Source organism: Marmota flaviventris, chromosome 1 (genome assembly GCF_047511675.1).
Source record: "Marmota flaviventris isolate mMarFla1 chromosome 1, mMarFla1.hap1, whole genome shotgun sequence".
In the NCBI taxonomy this organism is placed as follows: Eukaryota; Metazoa; Chordata; class Mammalia; order Rodentia; family Sciuridae; genus Marmota; species Marmota flaviventris.
Window position 1 is genome coordinate 137,420,284 of NC_092498.1, and position 14,385 is coordinate 137,434,668.

At 42.3% G+C, this 14,385-nt stretch overlaps 1 protein-coding gene across 2 annotated transcripts in view; it reads left to right on the plus strand.

Annotated features, from left to right (window-relative positions):
• Positions 1 to 7,744: 7,744 nt before the first annotated feature.
• The window catches only part of Ift81 (intraflagellar transport 81), a 69,040-nt gene continuing 62,399 nt past the window's right edge, over positions 7,745 to 14,385 (plus strand). For both annotated transcript variants that reach the window (XM_071609088.1, XM_071609093.1), the window contains exons 1-4: positions 7,745 to 7,833; positions 10,485 to 10,650; positions 11,180 to 11,283; positions 12,479 to 12,659. In XM_071609088.1, the coding sequence (XP_071465189.1) occupies positions 10,507 to 10,650; positions 11,180 to 11,283; positions 12,479 to 12,659 (429 nt within the window). In that variant the 5' untranslated portion in view covers positions 7,745 to 7,833; positions 10,485 to 10,506. The remainder of the gene's footprint in view (positions 7,834 to 10,484; positions 10,651 to 11,179; positions 11,284 to 12,478; positions 12,660 to 14,385) is intronic.

A 14,385-nucleotide genomic window follows, 5' to 3' on the forward strand; every position in this document is an offset into this window, starting at 1 on the left:
GAAAGAAAATAAAGAAAGTAATGTTTTTGTCACCTCAAGAGGAAATTCAGTTCCCCTTAAGCACTTGTTTTGCGTTACCCCTCCACCTGTTCCCCAGAAACCACCAATCTGTTTTCTGCTCTATGAATTTGCCTACTCTACGTATTTCATGCCCTGGAGTCACACAACACGTGCCCCATTGCGCCCCTTCTTTCCCTCAGCCGAGTGTCTTTAAGGATTGCGTGTGGCGTGGCCCGGTATCAATGCCTCAGTCACCTTCTACTTGGTGCACCGGCCATGACTTGTTTATCCACCCATCCACTTGCCCATCCTTTTGATTCTATAATTCCATCTATGGCCCTGTCACAGACCTTGATTTGACGTCACCAGCCCAGGAGGATGAGAAGGTCTTGGCAGCATGAAGGACAAAGCCGTTTGTGTCCTGCTGTTCTTGGCCTTTTCTTGTCCCCTCCCATCAACCTTTTCCTGCATGATCCTGAGTTTCCTGATGGCCCAAAATGCAGCTCCACTGCTGGTTACCCTTAAGTACTCCCCCTGAATTCTATAAATACACCAGACATTCAGCTGGGAAAAAGCCCTTGAAAGGCATCTGAAATGAAAATACACTTTTTTTTTTTTTTTCCCATCCTGGGCTAAGTGTTTTCTCTCTATCTTCTCCTGCTTTGACTTTGGTTATGTGCTTGGATTTCAAACCATTAGCCCGACCTGGGTAGAGACGAGGCACCTAAGCAAAGAGCAAGCCGGCCAGCTGTTGACCACAGCCCTCCTGAGCGAGATCCCTTCCCCTGCCTGCTCAGGGGTCTCACTTAGTCCTTCTTCCAGACTGTGGAACTGGTTTGGAGCCAGTTTAATGGGTTGGTGAAAATGGCCTTGAAGTTCGGTGGACTCCTGTCCGAACCTCGGCTCAGCCAGCTACTAGCTCTGTGGCTTTACTAACTTCCCAGGCCTCATTTTCCTTAGTCATAAAATGGAGGGGAAACACAGGGTCCGGGCAGGTTTGTTGTGAAGATTTACTGAGATGCTGCACAGCCATAGGTGGTCTGATGGACTTAGGCCCACCCACTGTGATGCCTGGAACTTCAGCTACCAGAGAGAAAGGGGAAGATGTGGGGTGGATGGACTGACCTTGCAAGGCCTCATGGCCCATTGTTCTGACCACAGATCAGCTCGCCCTCCAGATCCCTGCTCTGAGCTCTTCTTCCCTCCTCTTTGTCCCAGGAGGCATCTGCATGGGTGGCCTCAGAGGAGCTCCTTTCCCCTTTGACTCACTGTGGGTTTCACTAAGACCAGGCAAGAGATCAGAGAGGGTGCAGGGTAGGACTGGCTGCCTGCAGAGGCTCCTAGGGCTGCTCCCTCCTTTCAGGGGCTCCTTTGACCCTTTGGTGCCTGTCCCTTCTCTTCTTGCTTCAGGCTCAGGGGCAGTGATGACTGCCTTTGTTGCTGGTCCCTTGTTGGTTGCCCTATGGCCTGCCCACACTGTGTAAATAGTGCTTTATTAAGTTCTCCTCGGTTTCCTGGAGAGTGTCATGTCCCTGGACGGATGCCTACGGAAGTAATCAATTTTAGACAATGACTCAAATTTTCAAGAAGAATGACATTATTTTATAATGTATTGAAATCCATTTCTGAGCCCCTGTCCTGCTAGGGTGGAGAGGAACGTAATTCCATTTTTTAGCACCCCTCCCCCTGTCCCCCGACACACACACACACACCTTGGACACACGTTGGGAGATGCCAAGTCCCCGGGTTCTTTTGCAGTGGCAAAGCTTTGGGGCACTACTCGGTGGCCCATCCTTGTGGCTGTTTGGTCACCCATCATCCCAGGCTGCAGGCCCTTTTAGGTTGAATGTCACTGAGGCCTCCATGTCAGACCTGGGACAACAAAAGCTTCTACCAGACTGGAAGCCCCTGAACTCATGGTGTGGCCTGCTTGGAGTATTTCTGCCTTCTTAGGGGGCCCTCTGCATTTATCAAGTTGCATCCCTTTCCTGGGAAGCTTCTTAGCGTCTCTCTTCTCTCTTTACCTGAAGGTCCTCCCCTCTCTCTTCCCCACCTTGAGGACAACCAGTACATTATTTCCGAAAGACAGGCTTTCACAGGCCTGCAGCTTCTGAAGAAGTATGGAATTACTACCCGAAATACGGCTTCATGTGATTTTCCACCTGCAAAAGGCAAGGCAGTGGAAATTGTTTCAAAAGATAGGGTAACAGGAGTACACACAGACATTAGTATGTGGATAAATTCTGACACATGTGAAGCATTTAGCAAAGCTCCTGATATATGGTAAGCACTCAGCAAGTGATGACATGATTCTGGCTTGATCCCAGTGGCAATGTGAGGGGTACCCTGCATACCTCCAGACTGATAACCAAGGAATCAATACGAACTGCAGGTTGTCTTGACTACTCTATAGTGCCCATTAATCTCATCAGTGATTTCCAGTCTTTGCAAACCAAAGTCTATTTGCAAATACAAAAGCCATTAAAAAAAAACAAACCTATTTGACAAAGATGTAATACCAGGAATGCCCTTGAAAAGGCCTCTGGAATTGCATCCATTTATTTGAATGTTTCACATATTGTTTATCTTTTTACCTTTTAAGAAAGCACATTCTGCTACCAAACATATTCACAGGATTAAATTGCCAGGGCAGAGATGATTTAGGATATCTGTAAACATCAATTCGGATTTCCGTTTAAATTTAATTTCTTTCATCTCCAGGTAACCTAGATGGCAAAGGCATTAAATAACAATTAAAGGATACCGGAATAACCCACTTCTGAATTTGTTTCTGAGTTTGGGTCATTTTCCCCAAGTCTTGAAAGAATGAGATATCAGAGATGAGATATCGTGGGTAGTGTGCAGAGCCACCCAGATGGGACAGCATCTTGAACACTGGCATTCGCTGAATGCTCGTGCAGGATCCAGAAATATCTCATGGTCAAGATGAAAGGTCTAAATTTAATACCAAAAACAGAAAATTGGCTTGGCTTCCCTGTACTCTGCACAGGAAAGTTCTTGTTTGGAAGTTCTGAAAGGAGAAGGGACTGGACACATGAAGTTCATGGCATCCTCAGATTACCATGGGAAGCAGGGGGCGGGGCGGATCTACTGTTGCACCAAGACCTCATCTGGCCCACAATGAAGGCTTGATGGAAGACAGAGAATTCACTGGAAGGAAATCAAAAAGGAAGGAGGTTCTCATTAATACAGATATGCCCACAATCAGAGCACATTTGTATCATTTAACTTTAAATGATACATTTCTTCTTCTTCTGAATTTTCTTATTCAGCTTTTAAGATACAACAGCCTACCCTGGCCACCTGGATGGGACACCTCATGATTTTGTTTGAACAGCATCCCTACCTCTGGTAACAAATCTGGGCCTTCCTTTGGAGGAGTCACCCTCACCCAGTCTATTATCCTGGCCATCAGAATTATAGCAATTGATTCAAAAGTGGTCTGACATAACTCTCACTGGCCCTGGGAATTTGCTGGAATTATGGGACAAAAGATTTTACTTTTACAGTGATTGCTAGGCTGACAGAAAGTAGAACTGTTGTTCCTAGCAACCTATACAGAGGAAAGTAGAGATGAGAGGCAGAGAGAGGGAGAAAGAATATAAAGATGATATCACTGAACTTCTAGATCAAGCCAAACCTGAAGGAAGTAATAACACCAGATTTCATAGTTACAGAAAAATTCTACCCCTTATCTGATTTTTTTCTTATATCAGACTAAGTCTTGAAAAGCACTGTGACCAGGAGTGATTTTGCACCCTCTAAATAACCAGAGCAGAGGTTCACAATTTTGGATAATCCTTGCAGTATCTACAGTTAAATAAAGAGGTTAGAGGGGTAGCTTCTAGCCTCTCCAAACTTTTCCACATTCTCTTCACCCTTTCTGCTACTAAAAGATGGTCAATGTTTTAAGTCCATTCCGCACAAGCAGCATCGTCTTATCCGAGAGCTTCTGTTGAAAAATGGAATTAGAATTATAGTGTTTCAATAGCAAGGGAAGAGCAGGTTTCAAGCAGGTCTGTTATTACAACCAAAAACTGCTGAAGAATCCACATCTTGGTCTGGGGCTATAGCTCAGTTGATAGAGTGCTAGCCTTGCATGCACAAGGGTGTTCAATCCCCAGCACCACCACCAAAAAAAGGAAAAAAATCCATGTCTTGGGCGTTTCCCACAACGTTTCCTATTTCTAGTTCTTGCAGTATCTACATAGTTAAGGAGATTGAAAGAGGAAGTCCGTCTGACTTAGCCAATAGAATCCTTATCCATAAGAAGGTGAAGGTATATACGGGTATCAATCAACAGATATGTGGATAAACAAATGTAGTTTATCCATATAGTGGAACATTATTTTGTCATAAAAAGTAATGAAGTGCTATGCATCCTACACTATGGAGGGGCCTTAAAAACATTATACTTAGTGAAAGAAGCCAGACACAAAAGGCCACATGTTTTATGATTGCATTTATATGAAATGTCCAGAAGAGGCAAATCTGTAGAGGCAGAAAATAAATTAGTAGTTGCTGGGGGCTGGAGAGGGGGAGTTTTTCCATTGCACACTGCGGGGTGATGGTGGGAGGGTACAGAGTTTCTGTCTAGAGTAATAAACATCTTCTGGGATTGGACAGGGGCAACATTTGCACACCTTTGTGCACACGCTTCAAGAAACCACTGAATTTATATTCTGGGCAAATTGTGTATCTCAATAAAACTGGTTAAAAGAAGAGAGTGAGTGGAGTGGAAAGGGAAGCTTTCAGAACAGCTGTCACTTGTCTAGAATTTCCCTGCATCTATTTAAAAATGTCAGATACAGTTCAGCCAAAAGGCATCACTGGGGGCTTACACAGATGACAACGTAGCACTTAAAGGAAGAATCTTCACTTGGGTGGCTGAACTTGAGATGCAGTCAGCAATGTCCCCTTTTCATGGAATTGTAGCTGAGTAGACTCCCCCTACCCAGTGAATTCACTCAAGGTTTCATCTTAAATGAATCACAGGTGGTAGTAAATCTTTCTTTGACTTATATCTGGTCCCTATAGATAGGCAGGGACCCAGTGTGTACAGGTCTCTTTCTCTTTGTTGCTTCAAATTGGAATAAAAATTTTTCAACATAGGATCCCAGGAAGCATGCTGAACACCCTCACATTCTTCCCTGTGTCCCAGAGAAACCGTATTGAGCATATAATCCATTCAAGTTTGAGTGCAAAGAGTGGATTCCATTGCTTACTAAAAATTTACATAGGATTGTAGACAAGTGGAGGATGACTAAAAACTGCTGGATAAGCCATTTTTTCTATAGCCTATATCTTGTAGACCTTATAGAAGGAGCGAATCTAACCATTTCATTTTTTAAAAAAGAAAAGCAAAAAATTCAAAAATGGCTTCAGTGTTTACCTGTATCAACTCAGTCTTGACATCGCCCCTATTGAGGAAAGCATTATTTTAGTCACATTTTACAGATGGGAAAACTCAAGAGTGGTTAGGAAATTTCCCAAGGCCAACACAATGGCAGACCCAGGATTCAAACCCAGGAAGCCAGGAGTGTCTCCTAACATACTCAACATCATCAGTTAATTAGTAATCCCTTGTACAAATTTGGTATTCTTTCTCCCAGGATTATTTCGATTAAATTTTCAAGGATTTCACTGCTGCCTCCCCTAATTGGTCATGAGCATCTGTGAGCTGGGAACAGTTTCAGTTTTTCTCTAAGCACCCTGCAGGATATCTTCCTTTGATAAATCCTCAATACTCAGAAAGCAGCCAGCAATGGGACCAGTCCTGGAATGTTCTGTTCCCTCTACCTGAAAAACTCTCCCTTATTCTGTCTGGACAATTTTTAATGAACTTAAACAGCTGTGTCTGACGGAAGCTTTCACGATGGTACTGTCCCTTTGACCTTACCTCCCCAAATAAATATGGGGTCCTTCAGTGAGGGCTTTGTCATCATTGGCTCCTTTTGTTACAGCATTTTCTAAGTTGTAGCCCATCTAATCATTTCTTTTCCTGCACCAGACCGTTGATTTCATGAAGGCAGGAGCCAGGGGAATCCTAAACTCCCTTGCATTCCCAGCAACCAGCACAGAGCAGGACATGTTAAGAAGATGCCCAATGCATATGTATTTTTTTAGTTTTGGTTATTGTAAGTCTGATGCTAAATCTACAATTGGTTTCTCATAAGATATTTGAGCAGGAAATATAGTTTTCAGGGTAGGAGGAATTTCATTTTTTCCCCTTCTCTTTAATTGCCAATGGGCATCACAAAGCACAGAGGTCTCCAGTCTAATAGGGATAAGTTCAAAATACTATTCACTAACTAAATCTCCCCTAAAACAGCCAATGCAGTTTTGGGGTCTATTTTAGTATATCTTGTAGACCCTATAGAAGACTTTCATTAGACTTACAAACCTCATCAATGATCTTGGTATAAAGATCTCCCTGCACATGGCACAGGATGTGAACCACCAAGACTGCAAGAACTACTCTGTTTCTGCATGTGCCCAAAGGAAGCCTCTCAGAGGTCATGTAAGGGTAAAAGAAATTGAAGTTAAAGGGTAAAAGACCAGGTATTGTAAAGTTTCTAAGCTGCAAGGTCTGAGTTAAAATGTAAAGGATTAGGTATTGTTAGGTTTCTATGCTACCTGCAAAACCTGAAATCCCTGTAGCTGTTAGGACAATACTGGAACTGCCCAGTAAATATTCCCACTGACTCCCTGGTTGTCTAATAACTTGGGACTCTGTGTAACTTGTCACGAAGTCATTTAGGCCCTAAAACCAATCAGTTTGAATGTGTACCCCGCTTAGGAGTGACCAATCACCCCCGTCCGACCTGTTCCCGCCAATGAATGAACTAATCATGTTTAGGTGTTGTTGTTCAATTTTCCCCGCGCCTCATGATGATTTGTTCTGATGTATACAAAGCCCCCCGACCTCCCCAAAAAGTGTACTTAAGCACTGCTTGACCTCTGCTCTAGGCTCTGGGCTGCCCTCCCTTCTTGAGCGAGCCTGCCTGGAGCCTCAGCGCGCTGAATTGGATCCTCAATAAACTCCCTCCTGCTTATTGCATGAAGCCAGTCTCTTGTGGTCTCTTCCTCCGACGCTTCACGGGACCCTTACAGTCAAAGGAAACTGTAAGCCATTTATTCTTGCCTTTTCTTTTCAGGCTCTCATTAAAGAAGTTACTGGATTAAAAAAAAATCAAATTCCCAGTATAGGCAATGTGACACAATAATGTGACACAGGCTGAAATCTCCATGATGAATGTGTTTTGTTTTAATCCTGCCAGACTCTCTATGGTTGTTCCTATGTATAACCTACTTTGGAAACGCTTATGTCAAAAACCTAAATTTGAAGCTGGGACCAAATGCTTCAAATCCAAATCGTCACCCCACCAGCCCTGCTTCAAAGAAGGCATCACCCAGGTTTGATGAATGAATGAATGAATGAATGAGTGAATAAATGAAATAGCACAGGCATTCAGCATGAGTCAATCTTATCACAGCACTTTATAAACTGTGCACTGCAGGACGTTCGGGAAGGTTACTGCAGGATTTCTAACTAGGCTAAGCACCCCAAACGCTCTCTCTTCCCTGCAGTGGCTCAAACGCGGCGAACCCACTTTGCACGTGGGCCGGACACTTGTCCATCCTTTCCCAGTCGAGCCCCGCCCCCAGCGCGCGCCTCCCCCGCCCCAGCCGCCGGAAGTGACGTCCGTCACGGCCTAGCAACAGTTGCCAAGGAGCTCGTCTCTAGGAACTCGCTGGAGCCCTGGTGCCTCTTAGGGGGGTGGGGAAGTGGTTTCTTGAGGAGAATTTGAGGTAACCTCGCCAACTCGCGGTCGGAAGCTCCCCCGAACCCTGAAACGGGAGAGAACTCCCGCTCCCTTCTGGGCCCGGCGCCGCCTCTCGCCGGGGGTCGCAGCGGTTCAGTCCGCAGTCGCGGGTCGGGCCCCGCTGGGCCTCGCGGGGATGCAGGCCGCTGCCCCGCAGGCGAATCTCGGGGGCGCCCTCGGCAGTCCCGCGCAGGGCCTGGCCGGGCGCGGGTTCTCGGTCCCCTCTCCGCTGCCCGCGGCGCCGGGGACGCCGTTTCTGGAGCTCCTCGAGGCGGCGGGTCAGCCGGGTCTGTCCGGGCGGGCGCTGCGCCCGATGAGACGCACGCCCTGGTTTTCATTCTCCGCACGGCCCTCGGTGCCCGCGTGGGTGACGCTCGTGAACCGTGCGGCCACTCGGCCTGGAGGAGCCGCAGTAATTGCGTTTGCTCATTTTGGAGCGCAGAGCCCGCCGGGCGCAGGCTGCCTGCCTGGATGCTGCGCCTTTGCCCCCCGCGAGCGAGCGGGTGGGTGACGAGGGTGGGGGAAACCCGGGAACGTCTGGCTCGTTTACCCAGAGTATTTATTTGGTTGTTGAAAGAGGAAACAAAGACTAGCCATGTCGATAATTTTCAAGTCATTAAAAATTATGCCCGCGTGAAGATTTCGACGTGGAATTTTACTTAATGTACTTTGAACCGTGGAAAAAGTGCGCCTCCAATGTAGATATTAAAATATATATATGCGCTCCCTTTTTTTCCCTTTTATAGCTTAAAGGAAATCTCAAATTTATAAGACACGTAGGTCCTATCTGTCCTCTTTTGGCTTATTGTTATTACTCTAATTTTTAGTTTTAACTATAGTTGGTAATATCTTTACCTGTTGATGTATTTTGAATATCCAGCTCCACACCCCCAATTAAATCCATTTCAGAACAACGTGCTTATGTCTTGAGTAAAATGGCATCTTTCCATTTCATGGTTTTTACATATAAGGAGCACTGAAGTAACTTGTTCTTTTTAGCAGTTCATTTTGTAATTGCTAAGTTAAAGCAACTTACCTTGGTAAAGTTGTTTCAGCAATTAAGAAATCAAATATTCAATATTTTGCAAAGTTGTGATCATTTTTACCACTAGCCTGATTTATTTTAGACTTAGTCTTCCATTTTTTTCCTGACCTTAGGCCTGTGAACAAGTTCATTCAGTCTAGTGGAAGGAAGTCAGTTTTAGATACAGCGAGTGTTCACAAGAGGAATTGGACAGAAACACCACCCTCATGGAATTTACAGTTTTACAGAAAGGAAAAATGTATACATAGAAACTAGTACAAGATAAAAGGTTACCCAGAGAGTGAAGTGCCAGGGAAGTGTGGTCTGCTTGGCAACAGGCACTGTTTGTTCTGCTGCAGAATCTAAGATAACTTGAGAAAGTTGAACTTGAATTTCATGGGCAGTGCTTGAAAGATGGTTGAGATTTGCAACCCAGGATGTGGGGAAAAGGGGGGAGCATTCTAGGTAAAGAATACATTAACTGAAGATAGAGAAGTAGAAAAACTATATAAGGAGCAATGACTATTTCAAGGGGCTGAAGTTTGAAAGGGTGAAAGTTAACAATTTGGAAATGAAGTTGGAAAAGTTAAGTAGAGCTTGGTTTTAGAAGTCTTGAAGACCAAGAAGTTGGACTTTTATTTTGTATGTGAGAAGCCTACAAATGATTTGTAATGGAAAGAAGGGGAGACTAGTGACTTTCCTCATCGAAAGCAAAAGAAAATGAAGGCTTGAATTACTCAGGGTGGCAGAGTTGATGCCTACCAGGCTAAACTGATAACAGAAACCGGTGAAGAGTTTTTGGTGGATACTGACACTAAAGAGTGCATGCTGAGGCTACGCCCTCACTCCACTTTTTTGGCTCCGCCCATGCAACCCAGCCAACTGGCCTCAAGAGCAGGAGGATTGGGGGAGGTGGAGAGGCTTGTGGTTGTGAGAGAGGCTTGTGGGAAGCCGGTGGTGGCAGTTGGGCTCTGAGGGTTTTTCCTGAGGAGCAGTTTTGTTTGGCGTGTGTGGTTCTAAAAATAAAGTTCGTTTCTTTTGACAAGTGGCTCCTGAATTGTGCCCAGCCAGACTGCGGCATTTGGTGGCCAGTACGCGGATTGAACCCTCGACCAGCTTCAATTGGTCAGAGCTAAGCATGAATGTAGGTCCAGGCAAGTCAGATCTGATTTTCAAGAGAAATTGGACATCTAGACTTCAGTGTAAAAATCTCCCTATTTTAAAAATGTGAACTGCTAATAATAAAAAAATAATAATTAGAAGACTGTCTGTAACCAAATGCTAACCCCTCAGTGGAAGTTGTAGAGCTGTGTAGGAGATGAATGTAGGTAGGATTTATTAGTCATTTGTCCATGTTAATTCTGGTGATTATTATCATATCTGAGGCATATGCCAAAACATTTGATGTTAAAAATAGTATATACTGCAGCTTTTTTAATAAAGCCTTCATACTCCAATTTCTTTCAATAAAATAGCCCTGAATTTATAGTGTTTTACATGCCCTGCAGAATTATACCTTTTATGTCTACTTTGTATGGACTTAATTCTGATTTTCCCCCAGAACTTTTGCTGACAATATTGAGACATTGTTTCCTCTATTTTTTACTCTTTAGTTTAATGTTATAAGACACAATTATGAGTGATCAAATCAAATTCATTGTGGACAATCTCAATAAGGAGCCTTTTAAGAAGAACTATAATTTAATCACATTTGATTCCCTGGAACCTATGCAACTTTTACAAGTTCTCAATGATGTTCTGGCTGAGATTGACCCAAAGGTAAGAGTTTTCTCTTTCTCTATAATGGAAAGGTTGGCAAGACAGTCAGTTTCTGCCACTAAATAGCTGTGAGTCTTGGACAAATTACTTAACCTCTCTGGGTCTTATTTTCCATGCCTATAAAGTAATAATAAATGATCTTTAAGGTTTCTCTACCAACTCAAATTTTAAATGATTCACTTGTACCTTATTTAGAAATTGTTTCTCTGTTCTAGACATAAATAGATTTGGCCCTGGAATGAAAACACTTTTACAAAAGGTTTTATTGTATTGCAAGTTAGCTCATGTCTCTCATACACTGGTCTTTTCCACTGGAGACTTTTTTTTTTTTTTTAAGCTTAATGTTCCTAATATGGATCCTGATCTGACTGTGTGTGCTTTCATTTGAATCTGGGGGCTCCCATACTGTTTTGTGAAGAGACTAGTGTGCCTGTTATACTCTAGCAAAACAATTTTGTCAGTAAGTTTAAATATTGTTCTTTGTTAAATGTGTAACAATGACATATTTTTTAATTTCTTTATTTGTTAGCAAGTTGTTGATATCAGAGAGGAGATGCCAGAGCAGACAGCCAAACGGATGTTGAGCCTTCTTGGTATCCTTAAATACAAACCTCCGGGAAATGCCACAGACATGTAAGAATCTGCTCAAGTATTCCTTTTCTTTTCTTTTTTAGTGGTGCTAGGGGTTGAATCAAGGGCCTCACACATGCCAGGCAAGCTCTCTGCCACTGAGCTACATCCCTATCCCCCCCCCCTTTTTTTTTTTTTAATATTTTTAGTTGTAGATGGACACAATACCTTTATTATATATTTATTTTTATGTGGTACTGAAAATTGAACCCAGTGCTTCACATTTGCTAGGCAAGTGTTCTACCACTTAGCTACAACAACCCCAGACCCTCATCCCTTTTTATTTTATCTTGAGACAGGGTCTTGCTCCATTAACCAGGCTGACCCTGAACTTACAGCTGGGATTACTGGCATGTGCCACTGTGTCCAGCCTCACATATTGCTTCTTTCATTGCTCCCAGCCCTTTTTATTCATTTACTTTTTAAATTTTGAGACAGGCTATCACTAAGTTGCCAGGACTGGTCTTGAACTTGTGATTCTCCTGCTTCAGCTTTCAGAGTCATTGGGATTATAGGTGGGCACCACTGCACCCAATTATATATTGCTTTCTTAAAATCATGGTTTAACGTCTGACTTTCAGGTGTCACAATCAGTCATTTTAGACAATACTTGATCTCCCTGATTCAATGGCCTGAGGATATCACTGAATTTTAAAATAGTCTTAAACCTTCTAATACCACTTTGTCATGCAAAAGTCTTAAGTGGGTCAGTTCTTTGCTCTAACCAAAAAAAGTCAGGTAGAGGCTGGGATTGTGGCTCAGCGGTAGAGCACTCCCCTAGCACGGGCAGACCCGTTCGATTCTCAGCACCACGTAAAAATAAAGGCATTGTGTTGTGTCCATCTACAAAAAAAAAAAAAAAAAAAAAAATCTCTCTCTAAAAAACAAAACAAAAAAAATGTCAGGTAAATCCATTATACCATTTTATCATTATCTGTCATCCTAGATAAAAAACAAACACTGCCCAGTCAATGAAGTCTGACTATGCGTATGAATAGTTTCAACATAACTTCCTTGGATACTTTGGTGATATATTGGGGGCTCAAATTTCTGAATATAAGATTAACTTTAGAATAGCCTTGGGTTTATCTTTTTAAAGTAGTTGTAGAAAACAACCAGGATGTTGTAAATCAGATTTTGAGCAAAAACTGACTCTTCCAGTTTCACTGATAAGCATTTGTGTGTGCATCTTTCTTAGGAGTACCTTCCGTCAGGGTTTAGTGATTGGAAGTAAACCTGTAATTTACCCAGTGCTCCACTGGCTTCTCCAGAGAACTAGTGAACTGAAGAAAAGAGCATATTTAGCTCGTTTTTTAATAAAACTTGAGGTACCAAATGAGTTTCTTCAGGATGAAACTGTGGCTGACACCAATAAACAGGTATGTATTACATGAATTTGGTATTTTGAAACTATCTGTAATGGATTTCAAGATGTGCATATTCAAATACACGTTAATTTCTTTTTAATTGTTGTCTCTGTATTTCCAGGTGGCACAAAGGTAGAACAATATCAGCTAAAGTCAGCTGCAGTCACATCTTAAAATAATGACTTTTGTACACAAATACCTTTTTAGTAATAAAAGGAGTATATGGATAGGAAGTAAAAACCCTGAAATTAAGATTTCAGAATCTGCCATGTCTACACAATATTACTTAGTAGTTGTAAGTAGACAGGATCCTGGGCTTGAAATTGCAGAGAGCTTTGTTCATCAGTAAGGTAACTGTACAATTTGTCATCCAAATTTGATAGAAACAGGCTATCATAATAATTGCATCAGGATAAATGGTGTAAATCGACCTTATCCTAGGCTTTTTGGAACTGCTGAGCCCCTGCAAGGAAGTAGGTAAAGAAGCCACACTGCAGCCTCAAAAGATGTAAAGATAGGCTGGGAGTTTGAAGTTTCAGTGCATTTTTCTCACAGAGTTTTGTAGTAACACTGGGTTCTGGCCTATGCTCTTAAAGCTCTTGATTACTGAGGATTCTGGCTGGTCTGGTTCCTGGTCCTGAGAACCCAGAGCACATTGCTGGTCAAAGACTGCAGAAAGAAACCAATCTTTTAATCAAAAGGAGTTTGATTAAAAAAAAAAAAAAAAAAGGTCTCCATTTAGTGTTTTGAACTTTTATAGCAAAGCACTCGTTTGGACTGACTTGTGCCAGTTTGTTATGAGTAGTTTGGCAGCCTGTCTGTCCCAGTAGATTGTGAGGTCTGGTGAGACAGGTATCATGTATTATCCATCTTTGTTTTCCCCCAGGATTCTGTGTAGTGGCTTGTATATGTTGCTCAACATTTGGATTGAATCAAAACAATCAACTGAGTGTTTTTCTTTTTCATCCATGTTTCATTTTTTTGGGTAGACATGGTAGTCACTCAAAATAGAGTCAGTATTGATCTCTTAAGACAATAGTTATGCAGATAATATCAGATGTCATAGTAGATGCTCAGCAGAATGAGACACCACCCCTTCTCTACTTTTTGAAGATTCCATGTAATATAGAGGAAAAAGAGAAGTATAAATATGAAATATTTTCTTCTCCCTTCCATTCCCCCATTAATAAATTTGATAAGAACTAATTTCCTTAGAGGAATTTTATTCATAGTTTTTACTAAATTTGCCCAGCTAATTAATGAAAGAATGGCAATGAGGACATATTTGTTTATATATAAAATAACTTATACATTTAACTGGTCATTTAGCAAAGACTAAAAAAATGCATACTTTCTTTCTGAATGAAGAGTTTTAGAACAAATAATTTGTAGATATATAGGATATGAACAGTCAAGAAAAATATTATTAATTTTCTGACATTGTCCAGGAAATTATCATTTAAAAACTACTATTCACTACTACTATTTTTTTTTTTTTTTTGGTTTTGGGGATTTCAACCCAGGGTCTTGTACATTCTAGGCAAAGTGCTCTACCACTGATTGCACACCTGGACCTTCCAAAGTCCTATTCTTTTTTTTCTTTCTTTCTTTGTGCTACTGGGGATTGACCCCACAGGTGCTCTATCACTGAGCTATATTCCCAGCCCTTTTTATTTTTGAGACAGTCTTGCTAAGTTGCCAATCCTGGCTTGAACTTGCCATCCTCCTATCTCAGCCT